We start from the raw sequence: 27042 nt of genomic DNA on the forward strand, positions 1-27042 counted from the left end.
GGTAACATTTGCTGGGACACCCTACAAAGCAAGAAAAAAAAATAAAGCTTCTTGCTCGAACAATTAATACACGTAAGTCTTTGTGAATGCTATCTGGCACATATCTCCTTCCCATTTCAAAGCAGGCAGTAACATTGTCTAGCTATTCTTCAAATGTTAAGGGGTGCGTCATGTCAAGGCACGTTTGTAAAAGCGTAATATTTTCGGCAGCGGCATAATCATATCCACGAATAGGCCACTGACGAAAATTGACACTATTAGGGAAGTATAATACACTTGTTGACTACAGTATTACATCTGTGTTTTACAGCACAAGTCATTTCACAAGCACTCACAAAAGAAGTGCACCTTTCCAAACAATGAGCGAGCAAATAAATAAAATTTAATTTGGCAGAGAAGTATGACATTTGCATGTTCTCATTATCAATAATACTGCCATACCAAGATAACCTTACCCAAGTTATCAACACATGCCGCGTGCTGCGAAAACGCCATTCACATGTTACATTGAAAACATAATTGTACATTATCTTAGTATAGAACACACTTTATTGGCGATACAACCTGCACATTCAGAGAAACCGGTATACGAACTAATCGAACGACTGACGATTAACGTGTCTTGTTTGTCTATAGTCACTGGTGGCAGCCTATAAGCCTCATAGACTCCTGGAACTTCGTCCCAGTCGTGCTTTGCAGAACAGCTCAGCGAAAGCGATGAGGCAGGCCAGACCGAGACCTGCTAGAAGGACGACGAACACGCCACCCACTTTCGGCAAACCCAGCTCGCTAGCTGCACCTGTCCTGGATTGGCTCGTCTCCTCAGCACAGCGCTTCGCCGGATCCCGTACTTTCCACCAACGGTCCTTGAGTGTTTGGATGGTACCACGCTCTTGCAGCCGCAGTATGGTCGACGAAAGAAGGTTACGGTACGGAGATCCTGCGAGAATGAAACAATGCGTGTTGTCTTCTTTTTTTAATGACACGAATATACCATCATGTTGGTAACAACGTTCAATATCAGCTACCTAATTTTCCGCGCAGGGCTTAGACACGTACCACATGATGTACGTGCATGCGTATGTACCAAATTGACCATGTAACCACTAGGAAGTTGACACCTGCTTAATTATGTTCCCTATCCACTCTGCAACATTCTCGCTGGTTATTTTGCAGTGTATGACTGAGTAATGTCGACTAATCACACAATTAAGCAGAACCTGGAAAGTAGTCTGGTTTGCATTGTACAAAAGCCAACAACACGCATGTATATATATGTATATATATATATATACATATATATATATATATATATATATATATATATATATATATATATATATATATATATATAATATGCGTTATCGTTTTGTTTGTGTGTTCAAGGGCAATACAGTATTCGCAGCTTCCCATTGGCCCCATAGCAGGACACGTTATATTTAGCTAATGGTTCAGCCAAAGAAGCTTATATTGCGCTAAAGTTTGCAATAGATTAAAATTGCATTATACAGCTGATGCAGTCGCGCCAGAACTGCAGGACTGTTTCTTGTCTAATTTTCTCCTTTACAGTCTTTATGCGGCACTTAAGCAGGCGAAACATGCGCATGGTGGTGTGCAATTCTAACGCTATTCAAGCACGTTGTCACCGAAATTTTTTAGCGCGCTGCAGGACCCCCTCATGTCATATTTCATACTAATGATTGCGATTTCTCAGTCTTGTCTAGCTTGCAGGGAGAGGTAATAGCAACATCCTTTTTTTTAATTTTGGTATCGAAAGCGTCTACTGATTGGAGTCTTTTGTTATGCATTCAGTTTCACTTAAAACATGAAATTCTGTATGAAGGCTGCTCTGTAATATAACTGAAACTATGCATTATAAGCAACCCAATATTGTGTAGCTGTCGGCTGTTGAGTGCCGGTGGCTGTCCAACACAGATATCTATATTGTTGGAATTTAATGTTTAGCTTTGTCCGGCCATTTAGAACCCTAAGTTATATTACGTTAAGTTGGCTTAAAATCCTCACCCATTCTAATTTCCCGCTGCCGAAGAATTTCTGCTATTATGCCTGTTATTTCTCATGGGGAGGATTACACAACAGTTTTTGGTATTGCACTTCAAATAAAAAAAGATCTAATAAAATTTAGTGCTCATCTTGAAATATTAGTCATCTGTCATCCGTGCACTTCCTTTGTTAAGCACGGCGAGCCTAAATCTTTAATCTCAAGAACGTGTGTCATGCTTACCCTTTCGTGCCGTTAGTGGCCTGACTGCTCCAGGAGCAGAGTGTCAAAAGAAGATTAAGTGAGCAATATGGAGGAAAATTATTGCTCGTGAGCTTATTCAGCTCTACAGCGCGCCACTCTTTCAGATAATGCACAATTTCGACCCGAGAAAAAGTGTTGCATTACACAGGTTACACCTTTAACACTCCAAACAAAGAACACACTTTAACATCTCCCTGAAAGGTGCACTAGCGTTCTTGCGGCACCTGTGTGTCCCTAGCCACTTCGACTTTATAATAAACTATTATACAATGTGTCTACCAAGTTGACACTTCCAAATTCCCTGAGTTTTCCAGGTTTTCCCTGAGCACCTTTGCAAAATTCCCTAGATGTGCCAGAACATTGTTTTATGTCAAGAGGGGCTGACACCATGATGCCCGATGCTGCCACTTTCAAGTAAGCATGTTGCAACAAAAAAAAGACTCAATCCAGTTTGAATAGTAAGGAGTAATATCTATTTTATTGAAAAATAAAACAGAAGGAAGGTGTTAGTAAAACACACAGCGAAAAAAATGGTAAAACCCATTCCAAATCGAGTCTAACATTTTCAAATGCGAATGAAAAGGAGATGCATACAGAAGCAAATATTTTCGAATGCAAGCTATTTCTATCAAGTGATAGCAAGCTCATCGGTATGACGCCTGCATTTTGCCAAAACTGAGATTATCTCTCAACAGCTGGGAAGTCAACCTCAACTGTCCTGACTCAGCCCGTGCATAACATCTCCGTGCTGGGTTTCACTGCTTTAAAATGTTTAAATTGGTTTGGATGAGGGACAACTGCATCTCGGCGTCAGCCAACACTTTGTTTTTTGAGCTCAAGCTCCTTCAAAGAGGCGGCAGCACGCTTCCTCTCTCGTCAATTCCTCAGTGCGTCGGTCCTTCCTGTTCTCACCCTCCTTCCGCCATGCGTTCGCCCCATGGGCCATTTAAGGCGTCCTCTTGGTCAGTTGTACAGTCACCGTCCAATTTTTCGGACTCCCTAGGGGCCGCAACAACATTCGAAAAATCGGGCAGTCAAAAAAAAAATATATGAATGCATGTCTTTATCTGCCCTTAAGGGCTCAAATTGCCACGGGCACGTCCGAAAAAACTCTTATGGCCTGCCAGTACACTTATTAGGCATATCGGTGCTCGCGCTGTGACAGGATACGGGGGTGCACGCGGGTATAATTAAGGAATACATAATGTGTGCCGTTAAGATTGCCCCTTTCCACGCTTGTTATGCTTCGCTGCGTACCACTGATATACTGAGGCAAAGCTAACTTTCCGAGACTGGCATTACGCAACGCGCTGTGCTTTGCGAGCTTCGAAGCCAATGGCGAGGAATACAAAGGCAATGTCGGTGCTATTGCTGAAAGCAGCGAATTCTTTCGATGAAAAACACGGCACCGCCCGACAAGAAGCTTAATCGCGAACGTAGAAGCAGCTAGGCCTAACGTTGCCGTGGTGGTGGCTACGGCTGCCAGTGGATCTGCGTGCGAGACTGCCGGTTCGAGGCGGCGAGATAATCAAAGTGGCGGCGGTGGTGGCTTTTAGTATTGCCATTTCAGACCTGCAGTAAGGGCAATATACACTGACTCTATGGAGTATGTGGTGGTGCCGCGAAGCCGTGCGAATTATCGGATGTCCGATAAATCTGGCGTCTGGAAAATCGGTCGTTAACTACTCTGGCAACATTTCGTGCCGATGACACGGCGTCAGTGACGATTCGTTGCGATTCCTCTGCACCGGAGCCAGCATTCACACGACTTTCGTTCCCTTTCAATAAAGTTACAGCTATTTTTACCAGATAGAAGCACAAATTCCGTGAGTTTTCCCTGAGTATTTCCAAACTATTCAAATTCCTTGAAGTTCCCGGTTTTCCCGGTTGGTGGACACAAAGCACAGTAAGGCCATGAGACCTACTGTGTAAGTTAATACTCACCGCTTGGCGTGGCGATGCCGTAGCCTTTCGGCTCCAGCAGACCCCCAATCTGCTTGAGCTGGCAGCGTCTCCGCACCACGTACTCGACGCTGGTAGACTCCATGAGGAAGGCGTAGCCACCGCTTTCCACGCGTTCAATGCCCTCGGCGTTGGAAGACACCAGGTCATCCTTCATGGCATGCCACATCATCTCGTACGTCTCGTGTTTAGAGTCCTGAGGCGCAAGGTTGCGGGAGAACATAAAAATATAAAAAAGCTGGCCTGACTACCGTGAATCTGTCTGTTTTCTTTTTTTTTAGTAAGAAAGCAGGACTGTCTGAGGCTGTCGTTAGCCTCGAAACTATTTGTACCTTGGTAAAGTCGACAATGCTTTAACGCTATCCTGCAAGTTATTTCGAGACGCCTTATGGAAAGCGGTAAACTTCGATGTTTTCATTCGTCATAAAATGCACGTGGGCTAAACATGCTCAAATGTGCTCTAGCTAAACTTCGCACAGAGAAGTAAATTGTTTTAACATATTTGCCGTTTTAATCTGCATCTGTGGGCGCTAAGATTTCCAGTTCTGTCTATGCCATCAAGCAACAATGAACAACATAAGCCGCTCATGCCGTATGGCGTTCTTGAGATGTGCAGTCGTGCCCTAAAGATTCCACTGCTTCAGGGCGTTAGTAACATTTCAGGAAGACAAGTGTGTGCTGTGTGCGCAAGATTGCGCATGTCTGTAGCATCCATGTCCTCACTGTATATAGTACAATCTTTTTCACCCAAGGCATGGAGTGGGATACGAAGCCTTCAGCCAGACAAGCAACTCCAGGTTTTCGTTAAGAGACAGCATCGCGCTCTCCTACGGAAACATTGCAACACGGCTCGCGGAGTTGCAGCAAAGATGAGATGGTAGGGAGACGTATAGTTTGGTACAGTGGACATAAAAAAATTGAGTGCCCTTCCACTCTGTGAAGAAGAATGACTAGCGAAGCTGTGTATGTGGGCCTCTTAATGGCGAACTTCACCTCCGCCGAGGGTCGGGCCCCTGTTGTACTATCTTCGGGATCGGTCCACGCATGGGGAGTGCTTAACACCTGCTTCTCCTCCGCCGTGGGTCGGCCCGGCATTGCACTATCTGCGGGATCGGCGACTGTATGCGGAGTTTTTATGCGAAGCATATTACGAGAGCTCAACCCAGCTCCTCAGGCGCGGCGGTGTCGCCTTGAAACCACGTGACACCGTGACGTCACGACAGAGGAGAAGTGGCTTTGGCTCAACTCTTGCAAGACGGGCTGGGTGGGAATCGAACCAGGGTCTCCGGAGTGTGGGACGGAGACGCTACCACTGAGCCACGTGTACGATGCTTCAAAGCGGTACAAAAGCGCCTCTAGTGAATGCGGTGTTGCCTTAGAACCGAGCTGTTTCTAAGGCGTGCGTCTCTTGCTCAGGCGCACATTTCGTTGCCGCGCCGAACGCTGCTTTGCTCGACGCTCACCGCGTCCAATGCGGGGCGCGTATTCGCTGCCCTGTAGCCCATTGTCTTACACCCCTTGGCGGGTCGACGGGAACGATGTCGCGTTCCACTCTTGAAGGCGAAGCAGTAATGCATGAGTTGTTTCTTCGTCTAGCCGAACCAAATATAGCCAAGCAACAGCAGTTCACCAGGCTAAACAGTGGTTCAACAACTAAAATAAAGGCTAGTATGCTTCGCATCCTGGGCTTAACCTTACCTAAGCCACAGCCATTTTTTGCTTACGACACGGAAATGTCCTTAAACGGCAGAGGTATACAGTTTCGTTGTAAAATGGTATGACGAATGCTAACAGCTTAGGTAATGGTGGCTATGATAACAGTGGCTGCGGCTGCTTTTAACACGGTTGCGTATCGTTTCACCGAAAATGACACTCCATGATGCACAACACAAGTCTCAGCAACTCATTAATGGCTGCGCCATACCTTGAACAAGGTGTGCGTCGATCCAGATCGCACGCACCCGTAGCGCACGGCAGACTGCTTGGCTAAGTCCTCGGCGCTCTCGATGGGCGACTGGAGCCTCTCTCGGGTCAAGAAAGACGCCAGGTTCGCCGTGTACGAAGATACCAGCACGAACGAGAACATCCACCAAGTCGCCGTGATGATGCGTGTCGAAGGTGACCTGCAGTATTTGCTATGTCATTGAAAATTATCGTGACCAAGCAAAGGCAAGAGAAAATGGGATAGAATTCGTGAAAATTTGTTGTATATGTATATTTACAGGGCTGTTAGTTTTGGGGAACATCCTAACTATGCCTTGACACAAGTCGAAAAGTCTACCTAAGTATTCTCCTCTGCTTCCCCCTTCTTTCACTATAAGTAATTACTACTTAAAAAGAAAGCTGGGGGGTTTTTACGTTCTTCAACAGCAAAGTCACTCGCATTGTTCTTCGTGCGTAGTTTCTTTAGCTATAGGTGTAATCTTGCCACCGCTAACGTGCTTGAACAATGAAGATTTTGAATAGTTCTGGGTGGATTAGGTAATTATGGCAGCCATCTTATTCTTTTAGTTTGGTCTTTGCTAACCTGAAGGGTTCAGTAACACATTTCCTTTTGGTAACATGACAATTTTTTTGCAAAGCAAAATGATGCGACGGCGGCCGGTGTGGCATGCCGTCGTCCCCGCATTTACTTGAGAATGTGGCGTGGCACCTGCGGGGCCCCAGTCCGGTCGAGAAAGAAAGCCCGTGTACCACTCGTGACTCGAACTCCGCGAGATTCGTGGCGCCATGATGACTGCTGATGATGCACGACGAAGATAATGACTCTGCACATTGATCACCGAACAATGTTTTGTTGTCTAGCGGGCGACATGGCCAGCTTCCGACCCCTTCATTTTCTTGCACGTCAGTCAGGATTGGGAAACTAAAGTTAAAAGAAAAATCTGCCCTTTCGTCCACTATGCAAAAAAGTAAAGAACAAAAGACATGTCACCACTTTTTGGTGCATACAATTTCGATCTAGGCATACGCGAAGCTGCTCTCAAGGCTCAAATTTCTAACCGTTACCCTAGCACATGCGTACACAAAGAAAAGGTTTATGGCGTGGGGTATCCGTGTTTGCATGCTGTCCTTAAAGGTACATAAAAAGGCAAATAATAGATCAACATGGACTGTTTACAAACCATCGCAGAAACATCGCAACGCTTGTTTCGTGCCAAGAAAGTACTTAGTTTACGGGAAAATTGCGCCTGAAGGGGCAATCGCATTGGCTGTAATCAACGGTCGGCAACAAAACAGAACAATAATCAGCGACTCAAAGACGGCTATAAGGAACTTCACAAATGGCTGGGTCTCTACCGAGGTGGCCAGAATTCTGAACCGCAGAGCAAAAGACTTTAAGAACGGCAAAATCACACCCAAATACCTCAAATGGATCCCGGCACATATGGAAGTAACCACGAATGACCCCTCAACCTCAACGACAAGGCGCACCGAGCCGCGCGAAATCTAACCCACCGCGGCACGGACAGGGACGGCCCAACACCCCGCAACCCCCGGGGAACTGGGAAGGACTGTGGCGGCAGCGATGGAGAACCCGGAGGAGGCGACGACGACGAAGAAGCGATAAAAGACGACAGGTACAGACTGGTCACGTTCTACGACATACTGACACACTACACGAAACAAAGAGAAGCATACCGACAACCCCACAAGCAACTCGACAGGTCTCAAGAAACAGATTGGAGAAGGTTGCCAACGAGAACGTTCCGAAACACAGTAAACATGAACAGAGTAAATTCAACACAATGCCCAGACGCGAGCTGCAAGCTCTGCATGCACGAACACGCAGACATGCCACACATCTTATGGAAATGCACAGAGATAAGATCAATATATGTAGAGGACAACATAGAACCGGACCTTTTCGAGGAGCGATGGCTAAGCGCACTGACTAGCTCGAAACTACACGACCACCTATGGGCTATCCAGCGGGCCCGGGCAGCAAAGGAAAGGCTATGCCTCACCGCACATAAAGCCCGGGTGGCCTGAACCCGGGCTGGCAACATATTGCTGGTCCTTTTCCCATTAAAGTTTTTTTTCCGTCCGTCCGAATACCTTTTTGAAATTCAAATCTCCCGCCACCCAACCGGGGGAGTGGTGACTAAAACCCCTTAAACTCCGTAAAGTAGCGACACTCTCCTCCTCCATCTTCACTCCGCGTCATTTCTCCTTCTTTCACGCTCCCTCTTCGATCGAGGCGCCGCCTACACCGCTCGAGCATAGCAGACGACCTTTCGCATGGTGAATGCACTCATAGCAAGACGGTGCGCTTTAACCGTTAGCGTTGGTTTTCTAGCTCCGAGTAACTTCGTATACAGCATAGTATTTCTACACGCACGGTTATAGAAATTCAGCGACGGCAGCTGTCTTTCTTCACGATAACTAACTTTTTAAATAGCATCTGAACGATCGCCTGCGCTGTGCCATGACGACTCCGAATGTATCGCTTGCGCTACAATTAGGTGCGCAACATTTGTCAAGCGCATGTCCCAAGATATTGTCGCGAATGGTTGTAAATAACACGTTTACAATCTAATGCGTCAATCCTAACCTCCAGCAAGCCCTCAGTAGCCTAAATAATCATCATCGTCCTTACAATGAGGATTCGAGGCTCGTATCAGCTATGACGCACAAAGGCTGATAAGGCACGAAGGATCACTGCTATAAGGTTCGAGAAACTGTTGCAAGCTACACTGCTACCAGCGTGCGTGCTTGCCAATCTTCTAAGCACGCACAAAGGCTCAGAGGTGGGCACTGCTGCTATTGGGTTTTTCGTGCCTGAAGAACGGCAGAAATATGCTCGGCCGATCATCGAGTCGGTACTCTGAATACATAGAAAATGAAATCAGTTTTTTTTAGCACTTATTCGCAAAGTGGGAACGCGGTAAGAGCGCTTCATTCAGCCTCAAGCAATAGCATAATGAGGTTACATTGAGTAAATTATTTTTTCGAGCATAGCTCCTCCGTTCATACAGTGACCTACTTGTCGCAAACCTAATTGCACTAAGACACATGCATTGAGGACGGTTGCGCTCGCTCTGAAGAAACATTTACGAGATGTGACTTTATATAGCGAAGTGATGACCGCGGAAGGAATTGCCGCGCTATGACGCGTTCGAAACAGCGGTAACTGAAACGATGTTTTATAGAGGACAAAATGATATGAAACAGCATGCGTGTTGCAAGTTCATAGTTTATTTTTAGCATAGATGCATTACAGATTTACTTCAGTCACAACTCACAGCAAGAGCGCCTTAAAGACATAGTGGCCATAGAAACTAATAGCGGGACGAACGAGCAAGCGAACGACTAAACGAGCGTGCGAACTAAACGAACGAGCAAACGACTAAACGAACAAGCATGAAGGACGACTCAACCAGCCAGAGAACAAGCGGGCGACCACCCGTTTTCTTTGCGAGTGCTCCACCGCCGCATCTCAACCTTCGCACACTTTAATTAACACGTGAATTAGCACGTACATCTTCATGACCTATGATGCTTTCGCTCAGCGACGAACACACCGCGTAAGGTTTCGGGAGAACACGCACGCTTTTCATCTGTGCCTGTGTATCGCAAATACACCAGTGACCGCCAACGGCAAACACGAACAATTGAGGCAAACAAAGCTATTCTATCTAAAGAAGACTAGTAAGTAACCACAAAAGGCAGAAGGTAGCTTTCCTTAGAGGAGATTTCGTGATTCAGCCTGAAATTTTGCTAAAGGACTTCGCTGAATCCTAAATGTTTCGTAATCACGTTATCGTATGCAGCGTCGCGTGCCCGCGAAGTTAAGCCAGTTGGCGTCCAAAAGGATTAGGCGCACCAAATACGAATAACGACCACGTAGTGTTCATATAAACAAAGTACACATCACGTAGGAAAGGTGTTAAAGCGTGCACACAAGTGGCATGCTCAGTGAACTGTGCAATATTTACCACGTTATGCCCCGCGACATAAACGATACGGAAAAGCAACGACGCCAACATGCACTCCTCGCCACTCCGTAGACGCTCCTAAAGTAAAAAGCATCGAACCTGTGGCTGAGTGGTAGTGTCTCCGTCTCACACTCCGGGGACCCTGGTTCGATTCCTACCCAGTCCATCTTGCAAGTTGTTTTATATTCATGAAATGCCTGCTGGGATTTATCGCTCACGGCCAACGCCGCCGACACCGACGCCGACGACACCGGCTTTCTGCGACACGAGCTCCTTAACGCTATCGCGTTAAAATGGCGCTCAAGCACGAAAGTAAACAAACTGAGCCAGTGCGAGGGCCCACGTGATGCCATTATGCCTATAGCGACGCGGCGCCGGCCTCGGCCAGAGAGCGCGAGGAGGAGGCGGCATTCTTGAAAGCGTGGGGCTACTTTACAAAATTTAAGGGGGTTCAGTGGTGACTAGAGTGAACTAGAATACGTACGGTTGGAGTGGGCCGTGCGGCTGTTCTGGCGCATGCTCTGCAGTGAAACGCGCGACGACGAAAAATACTGTGGCCGCGCTGCGATCGAAGTGGACTGGCCACCTCAAGGTCGCGCCGTTGGATACTACTGGCGATACTTCTTGGAAGAAGTATCGTCGGTGAATAAAACGGCGCCCGACAGACCCGAGGCAAGACAGAGTGGTGGATTCGCCACTGCAGCTGCTTTTTGCTCAAGTGGTGTAGGCTATTCGGGCATCCGGGGCCGTAATATCGAAGTTGAATTTTCTGCTATTTGCAGTTTGTGCGAGTATCGCGATCCAGCAATACCAGAGCAGCACTACATGGTAACCAAACTGCTGAAATGCGAGAGCGTGGACGGCGGCAAATAGAGAGAAAACGAACCTTTTCGTCAGCCCGCGTCGTAGTCGAGGGTAATTACATTGAGTTCTTTTTTCTCAAAATGAAATACAAATGGAAAAGTACCATTATATTTCATCGCATAATAAAATATAATGACGTTTCTTTTACAACCAGTGGTAGAGTGCAAGTGGAAGAATTTAACTGAGGAGTGCTTTCGTCATCGGGCAAGTACTTGAGTGTCCCGGGGGTGTTTTTAATCAGGTCCTATATTGCCTTAATGTATCGATTATTAAGGCTTGGTTCGCGATAGTATCGTCGCCTGAGAGATTCTCAAGCAAAGATCTATCACTTATGCTTGGCTTCATATTTGCGTTTAGTGTCCCTTTAAGATAGTCCCTACATGTTTAATACTGCTGTTAGAGACATTCTCTGACAACTGTTTTCGATAAATATACTAGGCATCTTCTAGTATTAGGCATACTAGGCATACGTCTACTAGGCGTCTTCGATACATACACTAGGCATGTGCCGAAGAAAGATGTCTGACTATGCATCAGTTTCTCTTTCATCAATGAAGCGTTTTTCTTCTTACTGTTACAAGGAAAGTAGCTGGACAATACCCGAAAGAAAAGTCAGGAAGATGTCATGAAATTGTGTCTCTTGTTGTGTTGTGCCGTTAATTCAAAAATTTTATAAACAGTGCCCTACCATAAGCAGCCCTATAACCAACCTATCTAGCAAAGTCGCATCATGAGTTTGTAATGCTACTGTGGCTGGATGGAACTCTCCCCTTTTCTCGAATCGTGAGCTATGAATTTTCGACCATTACATGAAGCTTGAGCTACCACAAGGCCTCTCCAGCTGCGATGCAAGATTTCTATGCCACCTGTGTGACTATGACTGGCATTTACAGATAGCTCCTCATTACTAATTGTTATGACAGACACACCTTTGTGCGGCAGCTGCATGCAGGTGTGGAAATGTTATCGAACAACACATTTTCATCTGTCTTCACTGTGACGACCAGTGCCTTGTACTCGGAACCACGTTAGATGATCTGTATGCAATACGACTCACCTTCACAATTAATTGGACCATGGTCACTTGCATTACAAGCTCAGAAAGTGATACGTACCCTACTGCAGTTCCTGAAGTCGACAGACTTCAGCTAGTGACTGTAACTTGGAGGCGCACATCCGGACGAAGACCCACCCTCAGCGTTTTTGCTTTTTCTCTTTCGTCCCTTCACCCCTTTCTACAGCGTAAGGTAGCATACGGGACGCGCATCTGCTTGACCTCCTTGCCTTTCCTTCAGTTTTATTTTTCTATCTCATACGCAAGAGCAATAAGTTAGATTACGAAACTAACAAACACCGTGTTCAGCTGTAAGTGAAAGCACGGATATAAGTTGTAAAAAAGAAATGAACGTGCCTCGACTCACCTTGGCGACTTATTGCACCCCTGTCGCATGATGGCGCTTATTGTGAACCACAAGCTGTTTAGCAGGGTAAAGTCACTTTTCACCGTTTGTAGAGAGCTGCCTCCCTTGCCGTAACGGAATATCCCCTCTTCTCGGTGTTCTGGAGAATCCGTTACTTCCTGTCCCTTGATGATGTCTAGCCCAGCGTGGCCACTCTCCGTTCTGCTGTACCAGTTGCCGCCACTGCGCTCTACGCTGTTCCGGCAGCAGCAGCTAGAACACCGCGATACCGCGCGACTTGCGGTCCGCTCTGCGCTCTGAGCACGCGCAACGCAGCACAGCACGACACTGACAGCTATGCACGCCGCTGCCACACAGAGCCACACATCCGGTGAGAGCGGAGACAGGAAGAACAGAAGCGAACGTTTCTGTTCGGTCTTCTTGTAGAGTATGCTGACGCCCAAGGTCATGAATGGCATAGTAAAGTCAACGGCCTTCTCGCGCTCTGATGTGATGGTCAGATCTCCGACCGCCAGGTCAGCCTCCTAGAATGAAAGCGCAGGCAAAGGAACATTCACGTAGGCACTGTATAATGTAGAACTTCGCGCGAAGTCTGGAAGCAGCAGGAACAAAGTATTTCCTGTCACTTCCTTCAAAAAGAAAGCACTAGGCATTCATAACGCTGAGGCAGTAAAATGCAGCCGAATTTTCATTTCAAACAGTCAAAAGTATCGTCTGCATAACAATCCATGCAAGCGTTTTCACGTCAGAGAGTTCTCATTGCTGGCAAAATTTGTTATTAGAATGAAAAGGCTGCCAATAAGATATGAAAGAAGCAACACGAAAATGCTTGATAAAATTTTCTTTGTGTACAAAATAATTGAAGCCACCAACTACAGCTGGCCAGAATATCCCTCATACAAGCCAGCGCTAAACGCTCGGATATCACAATTCCTCCTACGTTTAAATTTTGTGGTTTATTCTGCATGTTGTACTTGTTTTGCATATCGCGCAAAGTTTGTTCAATAAAATGGACGGCCACTTTAAGTGTCCTTACGTGATTTGAATGCACGCCATCCACCTTAATCCACTTTAATTCATCCTAATCCACTTTATTCCCCTTCATTCACTTCAGCCTTATTCACTTTACTCCACTTTAACTCTGCTATTTTTACAGGAACCTCCCTGAGAAATGTGACGTCTGTCCGAATATATTCTCGCCGTCAGCCATTCTTTCAACTATCGATTGATCACGCCGGATCTTCTGTCTCATGGGACATACAAGGCTTTCGCATGAAAAGCAGCCTGTAACTTGTGGGACCTTCTGAACCGTCGAGGGCATTCTTTCCGAATCTCTACAACTGGAAAATTTGCGCCGGTTAGTAGGCTGCTTCTCCTAAACCGGAATGCAAATTTCTGGTACCACATTTACACTTTAGAACATGCACTATTTAAGTTATCTCGACACGGCTTGTTAACGTCGACACGTTTGTGACATTAAGCGGTATGACGTAATGATGCTCTTTCCAATCGCAACTTTGGTTATGTTTTGTCACACAACTTACCTTGTCGACGAGTTCGCGCATCATGCCGTTCCACTGGCCTTCGGAGTCTAGGGCTCCGTAAGCCGCATCCCTCACAAGCCTGAGCTGGTAGCGGAAGCCCAGAAGGACGGATATTTCTCGGAGCAAGTCCACGCAGAATCCTTCGAAGCGGTCGTTTCCTTCAAGCTTGTGCGCAGATTTCTTGAGCATGACGTAAGGTGCATTCTGCGGGAGCATTGAACAGGACACACGTGAAAGCTGTACTAGTTTGTAGTACATGGTCTGCAAATAAGGTACAAGAGAAATGAAAAGAAAAAAAAATAACCAAACACTGCGCCGTGCTATTTCGAGAGGGAATACGTAATGGGTCTAGATAGAAGCATCGATGCTTCTGCGGAGATTCGTTTGCTTTTTCTCGCCACAAAGACCAGTCATATTATTTTATTTTCCTGGTCTGGCTGTGTTCAGTGTTGTGCTCTTCTTTCTTATTGTTAGTACCAGTGCAAAAATGAGTGGCGTCATTGAGGTCATCAAACAGCCCAGTCTCGCTCAAAAGTATGAATGCTGTGGCAGGCAGATGAAACCTTGCAGGTACATGCTTTGTGCTTAAAAATAAAGAATAAGGATAACTGTTCAAATATTGTCTACCCATTTTTTTTCTGTAACTGCGAACACATGAGATCTTGCGTCTCTTACACAAGAAAGATTTGTAAAAAACGTGTGTATCGATTGATTTATGATGCTTGGTTTTCAAATTATACCTAAGAAACATTTCTATTCAAACTTACACATGTCATTTCATCCACTACAACAATTATTCTGCACAGTCTTTTTTCCTTTTCCCTTTGTGACCTGAAAGCACTGAATTAACGAGAATAGTCGACGGAGTTCCTCTCCCCGGTAACATGCGGGCCCTTCTACGCTGATCCCATATAGAGCGCGCAGTGAGGCTCCCCCCTTCTTCTGCCTGTGGTATTATATTTCTTATGACCATAAGCCACCCCCCCCCCCCCAACCTTCACCATTACTGCGACACTGTGTCCGACCCTGCCTGGAATTGGAGGGCCTAGTCAAGCTGCGAAAACACAGCTTTTATCCCATTACTCTCGCAATATTAGTGCTGTTTCATTACGATCTAAGCTGGTCAAATAAACCAAGAGAAATCAAACATCAAACATTCCTATATGCGCTTTTGTTTCCTGCCACACGCAGAGTGCCAAGCAGCTTACGCTGTTTAATTCCGCTGTTTGAGTCTGATTGCCTAATTTTCCAGGTTATATCAGTGCCGCCTGGTTCCATAGCTTTTGATAAGGTGATCGGGCAATACAACATGCAGAACATGACTTCGCAAATCGGTATACAACTATGACAACCTATAATTAGTAATTCGAGAACGCATCTGGCCTTGACTATTAAAAAGTAATAATACCCGCTCACCAATATTGTAGTGATTCTCAAGGTCTTGTTCTTCAATACATTGAGTATTTCTTCTTGGAACATCTTTTCTGCGTGAGTGATGTTGAGCCCAGACGATGCACTCCAGGTTCCGACCTAATGAAATATGTATAAGGAAAATACAAATCACCGTGCACAAATGAACAATAACGAGAATTCCTACTTCATCTGTGCATTTACCGTAAGTAAAACTTTGTTTATTTGACAAAAATGAAAACATGCAAATATATATATGCGTATGTTACCGTGTGATCGAAGTTACGTCACAAGAACAGTATTCTTCGCAAGGAACTATTGACAACTCCATACATAAAAAATGGCGCAAGACTTTTACATTTTATCCTTTTTTTTTCAGGAAGAAGACTTTGGTTCGAGCAATAATTTTACAGGCAGGTACGCCGAATTAGGGCGCCAAGATGGGCACAACGTGCCCGTCCATGTTTCTCAAATTGTGGGCCCTTGATGGAAATATTATCAACACAAGATTGCGGCTTACAATGTGGACATGGTTGACATGGCCTTTCTTTTGTATCCGATATCGAAAGCAGGGAGTGTACATCGCTTCAAGATTGAGGCAATCTACAAACCCATTTTATCTGCAGGTTTTAATAGAAGCCTAACAAAAATTGTAGATATACAGGTGGGCCCACTGTTGGGGGGAACACGGGACCACGTGGCTCATGCTCCAGGCAGCGCCGTGTACATGAAGCGGCGAAAACCAAGCGTGTATGCGAAACAATGCAGGGGCGGCGCATGCCGCCTGTCGTGTGCTACCGAACCATTCCTTCGCTTTGCTCACATGAGGCCGCCATGCCGCATAATCACACGTGCAGAGCACAAAACCTACAATAACGCCGAAGCGTACAATAGCCCTCCGCCATTTTAAATTAAGTATTTTCAACTTACGCATTGTGTCTTGCAGTATGGTTTCGCTTTTAGTCTAGCTAGCAGCCCGTGAGTGATGGGTTATCGATGAGAGACCCTAAGTATATGATGTTTCGGTACATCTTACAGAGCGCGGTATCTTGCAGATGTGGTTTGCCATGTTAGAGCGCAATAGCACATTGTGAAGCTACAAGCAATACATGGACGCAAATAAAGACACTTCAAGTCAAAGCATCCAGTAAACAAGCGACCTACCCACTCTGTCGCGTCCAAGAGAATTGATGCACACTTTGGTGCTACTTTCAGAGTTTCTTTGGAGCACAGCTCCTAGGCGCCCCTTCCTGCAGCGAACGTTGTTAGACAGCGCTCGTCCTGTGTGGTTCTAGCTCTGTGTCTTCCGCAGTTCTCGCGAGGATTAATAATGATATAAGCGAACGTGGAGCACATTGAGACACTGAGACTGATGCTTTGAAATTTTCATTAGAGTGCAGGTCTTAAGCACACGTTTCAGCGTTGAGCGTCGGCGTGCCTCGGCATCGGCGTCGTCGGCGTAATTGAGTGAACGAGCAGAGCGAGGGATGAAAGAGCTAACGCAGAGCGCAGCGAGGCATGAATAGCGAAGAGAGCGTGAGGAGGAAAGCAGAGGAGGTTGCTACAGTGAACGCATGAGGCGGAAAATAGAAGAGGCGTGTATGGCGAAAGCACAAGAATAAAAGCTTAGGGGCGCTCAAGACATGTTTTGCAACGACGATGGCTACGAGATGGTCCATGAGTAGCGCGGGTCGTCTGCAGGGTAACAAAGCGCTGCATAAACGTAGGTCTGTCTGCGGCGGCTGCTGTGAATCGCCCCTGCGTGTCATCTATGCGCTGCCTGTTGCAATCTGCCAATTAGCGACGCAGTCGCGCCACCATTGGCTCAGTGCAACGTTCCCCACCACACAGATTGTCCGCGCCAGCCAATATATAGCGAATTTGAAACACGAGTAAAGCAGCGCTCAGATTTCGCATTAGGGAGTATCGTAATCGTCGGTCAATTATTTTTGTTTTCAATCCGCGGTGGCTTTCGAAATAAGGCCGGCGCTCTTCAGTAAAGGAATAAAGTCCCGATCGCGCGCTTGTAATGGAAAGCGGTAAAGGAAACGTGGTTGATTTTGCTTACTATTGACGTAGAAGCTATAACAGCAGATAATTGCGCGAGCGCATGCAGGCACGCATACACACACACACGTCCTCACCCACCCTCACACACACACAACAAATACACAATCAAACAATGCAGCTGATTGTTGCCTACATGTCCTAGTGGCGCAGATAACTGCCAGAAAAATCACGGTACATATTGATGAGATGAATAAACATGCCCCATTCTTTTCAGTCTTGCGATATTATTGCTCTAGGAAAGCAGACATCTATGTACTCGTCTGCAAGCGGAATATTGCGCCCGATACCCGCATAACAATCGCACTTATTCTCGCTCTTAGCTTACACTTACGTTTAGCTTACGCTCGAGCGGCCTGTCGGACGGCAATTTTGCGTGCATTTACGGGATTCTTTCACGCTCGGAAAAGCTTTTTTCATGCTCGGAAAATCGCGGCATACTTATATTCAATTGCGACAAAGACAACCCGTCCCTGTCGGTGGCATACACTGTCTAAAATCAGCCACGTCAGTCTTCAAAGTTGGACACGCAAACTTACCGACGTGAGTCCCACACGCTTCAGTTGCACCACGTGAAGGGACAGGTTTCTTCGGTGGCCCGTACCATCGAGCCAAACGGGTCCAGTGAGGCCCGAAAAGCGTGCCTGTCCCGAAAGTGAGAATGATAGCGAAATCACCAACCTCTGTTGGCCTCCTTTTAAGTTGGCGAAGGCATACGATTAACAGGCTCTCACGCGGTCGGAACCGATAAGCCAAATTTCATTATGGCCATACTGGCCTAAGACGGAAACAAGGGCGCTTACTGCATACGTCCCACGTGGAAGTTCCCACGAAATGTTTTCTCTATGTATTATGGGGCTACGAATTTCCATTGAGCTTCCACATTTGCATGCTGTATTTAACATAAAAGCCGTTTCATGTCATCAATGTCGTCTTATTATCGCTGACGAGCATTAATGTATACAGATCACTTTGCCTAATCACCTTAGCGCGGGCTTAAAATATGCCGCTTCGTGAACATTTCCTCTGAAAAACAGGCAGCAAAAAATTAACCGAATTGCTCCACTCCGCAAGCGTTTCTATGTCATCGGAGTGCTCGTGAACGCACGGACTACCTTGTGTTGCTTCCCCAAGCGCCGATGTAGCTTGAGATAACATCGTTAGTCGGTTCCACGTACACGCCATCGTTAATTGCTCGTGCGACTTAGGCGCGGAGGAAAAGTTACGGGCTGCTTATTAGGGCGCCTGTGTAGGATTATCTCCACTCGCTGTCTCTGTTGATCCTGCTTAATATGCTGGCCGGTGAATGCGATTCGCTGCTGCGCCAAAACAAAACTTTCATCATGTATTGTAATGGAAATCCGTTTGGTTATCGGGTTACCGGCTGTCCCTGCGCCGGCTTAGTGTAATGATCAATTTGGAACTCGTTCACGCTGCCGGGAAATTAGCGTGGTGTCTTTACACTCGCGAAATTCAATTGTGCGTTATCGCTGAAGCGGACAGAGCCTGCTGATTTTACATAGCTGTCTATTATTCAGTGTTGTGTTCTAGCGCGGCTATCCAGTGTTCTGTTTATATTATGTACCCCCCTGTGGCTTCCCCCGCTGAGCTACAGAACCACCTGAAGGCTGTGAAAGCACGTTCAACCTATCCTTTACATGTATTGTTTCCTTTTTCACCGGGTTGTTTATTTTGTGGAATCGCCTTAAGTGTGCGCCAACTCCAACTTGGTTAAAGAGGGTGCTGAAGCCAAGAGCGGGAGCAAATGGATGTGCGATCACTGCTTTAAATACAGAGAATTGTTAGTCTTGAGATAAACAGATGCAAGTGCAAAACAATTTCTTCTTACGTGCTAATTGCAATTTTCTTTCCTCAGTTTGAACCCATTCTTTCCATGAATGAAGACAAGCTGTATAAGTGTATCATGAGGTAAGCGTAATGTGTAAGGTGTCTCTGCACTGTAAAATACACTGCTTCTACTTTTCTCTGAGTTAACTAGTTTACCTTGCCACCGTGTTCGGAGCCTTACTCTGGCTTCAGTGAAGTTCATCAGTGACAATAAACCGCTCACTGCAGCGTAGCCAGTAGGATAGAGTAGTCTATAGTCTTTGAGAGCCATGCAGGTTGTTATGCAAATCTTCCATGGAAGCACAAAGACATAAACTCTGACGTCTCCCGTAAGAGGCCTTTTGGCAACGCTGCAGCATTTCGACAGGTGACGACAATAATTAAGAAAAAATGTGGATCCCTAAAACGTGCAACGAATCGCTGCACCACCCATAGCTCCATTATTAGGTGAATCATGAATACCAAAAAGCTACAAGATCACAGCGATTTTTTGCATTTGTTGGTTCCTATTATTGATGGTATTGGTGCATTTTTTTTAAATTAGAGAGATTATTTTTGAAATTTTTGCTTGTACTGTCACGTCTCTGATTTTTGCGTTCATGTGCGCAAGCGGTGTGCTCGGAATGTTGCACTTAAGATAGACCTCAGTGGGAAGCACGCAATAACATTCATACTTTGCGAACATGATTGTTGTGTGGAACTTAATATTGTGGAAAAATTTATGCTCTTCTATGCGAAACTGTTCGCGCGAAGGTTTCTGTGATTTTTTTCCTCTCTGCTGTCTTTTTTGGTATAAAGATTATGAGAAAAAGTACCTCTCACAGAAGAGCAGCCGACGCCAAACACATGCACCAACATCTGCCTAAATACTGTTACCCGAAAAGTCGGTGGTCCAACGCATGGTGGGAATCCGTGTAAGCTAAGCTTTATGCCGTTTGCTTTGATAGAATGTGTAGTTACTTCAGCGTTTAGTACAAAATTAAACTGGTGAGTTGATGTTAGGTTTTACCTTGCGTGCGCTTCTGCAGTTTGTCTGCGTATACTCCTAAGAAGTTCCAGGGAGGCGAGTTTGCTTGAGGCGTTCATAGGCGTCATTATTTATAATGTACGACAGGGCTGAGCATTAGCATTGCCACACATGGCACATCGGATCGTGGCAGAAGCGTTAAACTTTAATGGAGTTATGGGGCTGTACGTAATTGAATTAAAATATATGTATATATACATTGTATACAAATATTCGTGGTATGCACCGCGTTTCGCTGCGTAGCGAAGATGCTCCGGCTCCGCGTGATGCTTTTTTCGGGCCTGGGTGTTGTTATGACTCGAGGTGGCGTTCCGACCAGCTTTCCACCAAGCCCATTGACCAATACATCCGATAGTAGGAATGAAGGAAACAAGGTCTATTTTACGCTATTCACACGCCTCCAGATACGGAAGCCCACTCCATGCAGGAGCACATTAAATGTCCGAGTTTACATCAGGACACGTCAGCACCAGCACACTGCACGAAAAGTCCCCGCGTTCAATACCGTCGTCGTCCCTAGGCAACTAGACTAGGCAATCTGATGACTGCACTGCAACCAGTCACAAACGTCGAATCGGTCCCAATATCCCGCCCATAATATCGCACCGTTCCGCCAAACAGCGCCTCCGAAGTTGTACCTTTCCCCTGCATATTTAGCAACCTGGGAATTCGAGGTCGAAGCCATTTCCACGGTAGCATTCGATGATGGCCCTATTTATCAATTAGTTCATGTTGTCCAGTCCCGGTAGAGAGGTCTTTTGTTGACCTGTGAACAGTCAGCGTCAACACTGCGTTGACTTCCGGATACGCGCTGATGAATGGGTGGGTTTGTTGCGTGGCAAACGTCAAATTAATGCCCTTGGCCGTGTTGAGACGCAACAGGGTCCTCGGCGCTGAGTGCACGCTTTAGAGCCATTTTTCTGGCACCTGTTTACTTGCACCTCCTTCTGCGTCTCAACAGCGTGGTCAGCACGCTCTTGAGGCGCAGCACCAAGCGCTTTCTTCAGGCTATGGAGGATTGCAATGTTTACACTATCGCAACCCTCCACAGCCCGCGCGACTTCCACAGCCCAGCAACTTCATTTCTCTGGCATAGGAGAGGAAGCACAGCATGTGCCGTACGCACAAACTTTGCAACGCGGCGGTGCCGGCCGGGATGCGCAGAGGCGCGTGCCGTTGGTGCCGTTGGTGCTATTGCAGAAAACCCAGTGGCACGCGCGACAAACTATCGCAGCAGCAGTGCACGGAAAGTCGGGAGAAGAAAGATTCGATTTACTACGAACTCACAGCCCGGTTATACGCGTGTACAATGAATGTTGAGGCGTTAGTTATGGTGCGGCCTTAGCGTTTTCGTTATCCACGTCGTGCTTATAGAATCACTTAGGCGTTTGAAGGTGCTGCCTCATTTATGACGTGTCCATATAAAGGATGTTTCTTTACCTTGGCTGTTTAAACTGTTATGCTCCTCTCCGATGCTCGAGTGCTCGCCGGCTTTCTTTGCATAGACTGGCGCAGCCATAATGCTGTATCACAATGACGGCATAGCGACAATAACACTTTTAAATGATGCCACTGGTATAAGGAAGACCGCGTGACGACGGTGCCATGCAAGAAAGGAGATGACAACGAATGCACGCCATTGATGGTGAAACGATGACTGTATGACGACAGCTACATGGAGACTGCGACATGAGATTGCGTGACGATAACTGTATCAGTACGAGCGCAGAAGGGTGGTGCAATGACAATTCTGAACTGATGACAGTGGTAGAATGACTATAGCGTGACGACGACGGCGCAAGGACAAAGGGATGACGAAGAGTGCATGATGCCGACTGCATGATGTCTAAAGCTTGATGAAGATGACATTATAAGAATCAAATGAAGAGTAGATGACATCAGTACAATGCCAGTTCTGAATTTATGATGATGGTATACCGAGCATAGCGTGACGGGCACAGCATAAGGACATGGGAGGGCGATGATCACGCGAAAACTGTGTAATGAAGATCACTCGACGACTACATCATGTGGAGGACAACATGACGACAGCATGACGAGATTCGAGTGGTGAAGCTGTAATGACGATGATGCAATGGCCATAACGGAATCTAGGCGAAGATATGTAAGAAATGCATGACGACGACTTTAATACAACGACGAAACGATGATGGTATTCATAATTTAATGAAAACAGCTTGATTTCTTTGGAATGAAAAAGAAGGAATGAAGTCGACGAAATGATGATAGCCGCAAGTGGTGGGATTTACCAGCCGTGTTCACGGAGGGCAACAACATCTAGTGCAGCTATAGGGAACCAGTTAACGAAGGTTTACATCATTGCGATCAAACTGTCATCTCTCATTGGTGGAAGCGGATGTATCACCACATGTGCTCCAACCAATGGAAGCACCTTCAGGCGCGCAGCAAAGCTCTGTGCCTGCGAACGGCGCCAACTGGACAAACTGAGCAACAAGATAAGAAAACCTAAAGGGTTAAAATAGTTGTTATTGTTAGAGTCATGTAATAATGAGGAGAATGTTCCGTAGCTCCTCATTGACAAAGATCCTCATCCTATATCGATTCGAGAGACTTGCTGCCATGGCAAGATTTATTTCTTTCCTTTGCTGAGACGTACCATCTTTGATGTCGCTCTGAGCACCTTCTAGATGGCCAAAGAATTAAATTTTTCGCCTATAATTTTATCCCACTTTTACACTCGACAGTGCATGCACAATGCTTTTGTATTAAGTTACATTCTATCACTTGAATGCAGGCTACTCCTTTGGCGTTGTGCTTTCCATCCACTTGCTTTCTTGGTCAAGCAGGCTGGCAGCATGGCTTACCCTGAGTGGATGACATTGCATGGTAAGCTCAGTGAAATTTTCTCGACGTATAGTTCCGTCACAGTACTGTGCTTCTATTCCTGGTTAAAAACACAAAACGTTCGTCTACTCAACCTTATAGCATTCCGCTATGATATAGTGATTGCGCGCTAACGTGCAAGGACTTCAGGGTACATTCTAGCGAATACGTACGAATTCCAATGCCGTCATTTGCGAGGCTTGTCTGGTCATGGATACCCACTTTTTCATTGAATAACCGCACATGTCACGAGCCTTGATTGCTTCGACAAAGAACAAGGTTCTCCAAGAACTTTAAATGCGGGGCTGCTGCGAGGGCTAGGACATATATACGTATTTTGAAGAAATGCTATGTTTATCATCAGAATGTTGAACTTGATTTTCCCGTTACGCGTCTTTCTTTTTATGTCATCATCACCCCTCATCCCACCTTTATGTGCCCGTTCCCCCTCCCCCTGTGCAGAGTAGCAGGCTAGAGCGCAGTATAGCTCAGGCCGGCCTGTCTGGCACCTTTCAAATAAAATATCTCTCTATTATCTGAAGGAATCTTTTTCCAAAAGCATCCGCCTCGTACTTGTTGCCGGCATCTGCGTGGCTAAGAGTTCAATATCGAAGGCTGGCAGCAGCGCGTGCCGGTGTCGGCTGTTGCAAGGCAACGTACGCGTAAGCAGCCACCACGTGAATCCGAAAAAAATGCGCCTACAGAGCGTGCAACGTATCGTCACGTCATATAACGTCGTGGAAAGGATAAAGTTACCCGCCATGGTTGCTCAGTGGCTATGGTGTACACCCGTGTACTTAGATTTAGGTGCAGGGTAAAGAACCCCATGTGGTCAAAATTTCCGGAGTCCTCCACTACGGCGTACCTCATAATCAGAAAGTGGTTTTGGCACGTAAAACCCCATAATTTAAAGTATGAAGGTCCACTGAGAGAAGCAATTGGTTTATTTTTGCAGACTACGCCGACCTATACGCGCAGACCGATGTCTAGTTTGAGTGTTCAAAAAATATATGTAGGAAAGTCGTTACGCTTGCTAGCGCCGCGGAGAACCAGAGGCTGGAATAACTATTTCACTACTAGAGTAAATGCACACTAAACGCTTCAGATATTGAAGAACCGATGTGACAGGGTTGTGAATGTGCCTGACTTGGTTTAGAAAAGATCACGTCTGTGATTGCTTTTCATGATTGCAAGTGCACAGCGGCCGGAATTGGTCGCAACAAAACCGACGAAAGATTCCCAGGGACAGAAACACAAGCAACTTTGTACGAGCATACAGTGGGTCTTTCAAAAGCGCACGATCACCACTGCAGCACTGAAAGCAGCAGTATTGGTATCATTGCAAAAGTGCACAGGCACTGATCTGTGTGACTGTCAGTATCCCAAACATCGCTGCAAGCGGAGAATACACCTGGTGTATAGTGGATGTTTTCACGCGCTCTCTTATTTTCGGATCTAATGAGGATGCAAGGGCTCTAAAAAGGTGGAATCCAGCCTTTAATGACCAAACATCCAAACATCCAAAACATGCCAAAAACATCCTTGTCGCACTCTTAGGTGTGTCTACTAAGCACACGTTGCGGCATTGGATCGTTATGGTATTATATTAAGCGCATGTTATCCCTGCGTACTCTACAGATATAAAGAAAGCTTGAACTGTTTGGTGTACTAAACTTCCATGCCACATCACAAATTCTAGGATCAGCAGTTTTTCAGATGGATGGCCTTATCAGACAAGTCTGCACCGCTGTTATCTCCTTCAGTGAGCGCGGCTACATTCGCTAATAGCCACTGTTGACAGCAATATTGGGGCCGGTTGTATCTTACCTTCTTGACAGCATCGATGAGCACGTCGGACGGCGACCAGTTGCCCGCCGCGGAGTTGGCACGGCAGCTCACCCTGGGTGGCGTGTCCAGCGTACCGGCCTTCGCCAGGCTCTGGATGGCTCGCACGAGTATGTTCAGCGCGTCTTGAGTGAGAGCCGCGTCTGTCTGGACGAAAACACGGGGTTTACGAAGTAGTCCACCGGTGACGAAGCGCCTATAGCGTACTTGGACTTGCCATTGGCAGTTGGTTGACCACGCGCAAGTTTCGAGTATCTGGTTGTCCACCATTTGCTTCTGACCCTATTATTATAGCGCTGGCTCATTGACTGTTTCATGCCCTTACGATGAGGGCAAAAGAAAAAGCGCCAATGCACTACGCTTCGATACCCACCTAATAGAACTGATTACATTACCAATGAACACTCCAAAGCGCTGTATTAAGTATACGCTATGCTGTTCTTCAGCATTTCACTTCTGCGATTCAGCTCTCAATAATTTCAGCAATGACTAAAGCAGACCGTACTAATTTTTGTTATCGCCGACGTACGCCCATACCCTAAATTTCTCAGTTTTCTCATATATATATATATATATATATATATATATATATATATATATATATATATATATATATATTGATTCCACAAACAGGAATGTAAAAGAAAAAGCGAGTGATACCACTATATGCATAATACTTAATACTATCAGCAAAGGTGGAACCTTTAATTTTTACCTTTTGAATGTGCCAACGATTCAGCAAGCCCTATTTAAGACAATATAGGCGGCTTTAAGAACTCACCCTTAATTGCTTCCAGAAGGCTCGATGCGCGAGAAACAATGGGTACACGCCAGTTTGAGTGTACTTCTCGCGTACAGCACCGATGTCCTGCTCCCAGAGCTCTCGTTTCAGAAGCAGGAAACCGGTCAAATTGGTTCCCGAGTTCTGCAGATCGGAAAGGTCCACGGTGTGCAAGTCCTGCGCAGTTCCATCACCATCACTCATAGAGTTGCAAATGGAAAACCAGCGGAAAATCATTTTCATGTTTTTTTTTTCTCTCTTCAGATCGTCAACGAAGGAAGCTTTTTTAAATCTCTTTTTCAGACATACTACTCGGAATTGTTCGCTAAAGTCCTGCTTATACGGAATACTTGATTGACGGCTCGCTCACAAATTGGTGGCACTATTTCGTCCACGTTTTTTTTTTTTACATATAGGCACGGCTAAATCTGTCGGGATGCGTCGAGTTCTTCCCGGGAAAGCTTTGCCACTCCATCTAAGTGCGCAAATTTAGTGGTTTACCAGGGATCACGTGCCAAGTACATACACTTCAAATTAAACGGGAGGCATATTATCTAACATAATTTTACTCGTGAGGAAAATGTAGCCTCGATGCTCACATGGTCCTGTATTCGTCATTAGCATATAAGTGCTTATACCTTGGACATGCGCAACAGTAATGCACGACAATGTGGCGGGACATCATTTTTCCACTCATTTGTCAAGCCTGCTACGTCTACTCAAAATAATATATATCTAATAGGAGACATCATAGAGGACAGAAACATAGTTGGATTACTCAGAAACTTTGAGTCAGTGAATGAAAACATTATTCAAAAACTTTGACTGCGCAGCAATAAATTTCTACATATCACGTGAATGCATATAACAAATTGGGAAACCAGTTTAACGCGAACAAAATAATACTGTGCGTGGAGTTTTCAATGATTCGACAATCACTTTTGAAATTGCATAACATAACGTCACTTTGCACAAATTAGAGAATATTAGACTCCGACTTCCCTATTGATACTATTTTTGCAATAACTTTCCTAACTGTTCACACGTAGTCTTTCAGTTAACACATAGAGTGAATGTGTGCCATTTAGATATGGTGAACATCAAAAGTCGCTTCTGGTGTCCTTTTCTAGCAGTTATATCAATGATATTGCGAACACCTACGGCCGAATGCTACAATATTTCAGTGTGCTGTTTACACTGCAC

General features: G+C 45.8%; 1 protein-coding gene across 1 annotated transcript in view; it reads right to left on the bottom strand.

Annotated features, from left to right (window-relative positions):
- Positions 1-333: 333 nt before the first annotated feature.
- LOC135899751 (glutamate receptor ionotropic, kainate 2-like) overlaps positions 334-27042 on the bottom strand; it is a 166695-nt gene continuing 139986 nt past the window's right edge. Inside the window, exons 6-14 of the mRNA XM_065429082.2 lie at positions 25840-26016; positions 25041-25205; positions 18013-18117; positions 15413-15526; positions 13997-14200; positions 12453-12976; positions 6153-6351; positions 4211-4424; positions 334-940 (exon numbers count right to left, since the gene is read on the bottom strand). Coding sequence (XP_065285154.1) covers positions 660-940; positions 4211-4424; positions 6153-6351; positions 12453-12976; positions 13997-14200; positions 15413-15526; positions 18013-18117; positions 25041-25205; positions 25840-26016 — 1983 coding nt within the window. The 3' untranslated portion in view covers positions 334-659. The remainder of the gene's footprint in view (positions 941-4210; positions 4425-6152; positions 6352-12452; positions 12977-13996; positions 14201-15412; positions 15527-18012; positions 18118-25040; positions 25206-25839; positions 26017-27042) is intronic.

This window comes from Dermacentor albipictus, chromosome 5, assembly GCF_038994185.2.
Source record: "Dermacentor albipictus isolate Rhodes 1998 colony chromosome 5, USDA_Dalb.pri_finalv2, whole genome shotgun sequence".
Taxonomy (NCBI): domain Eukaryota; kingdom Metazoa; phylum Arthropoda; class Arachnida; order Ixodida; family Ixodidae; genus Dermacentor; species Dermacentor albipictus.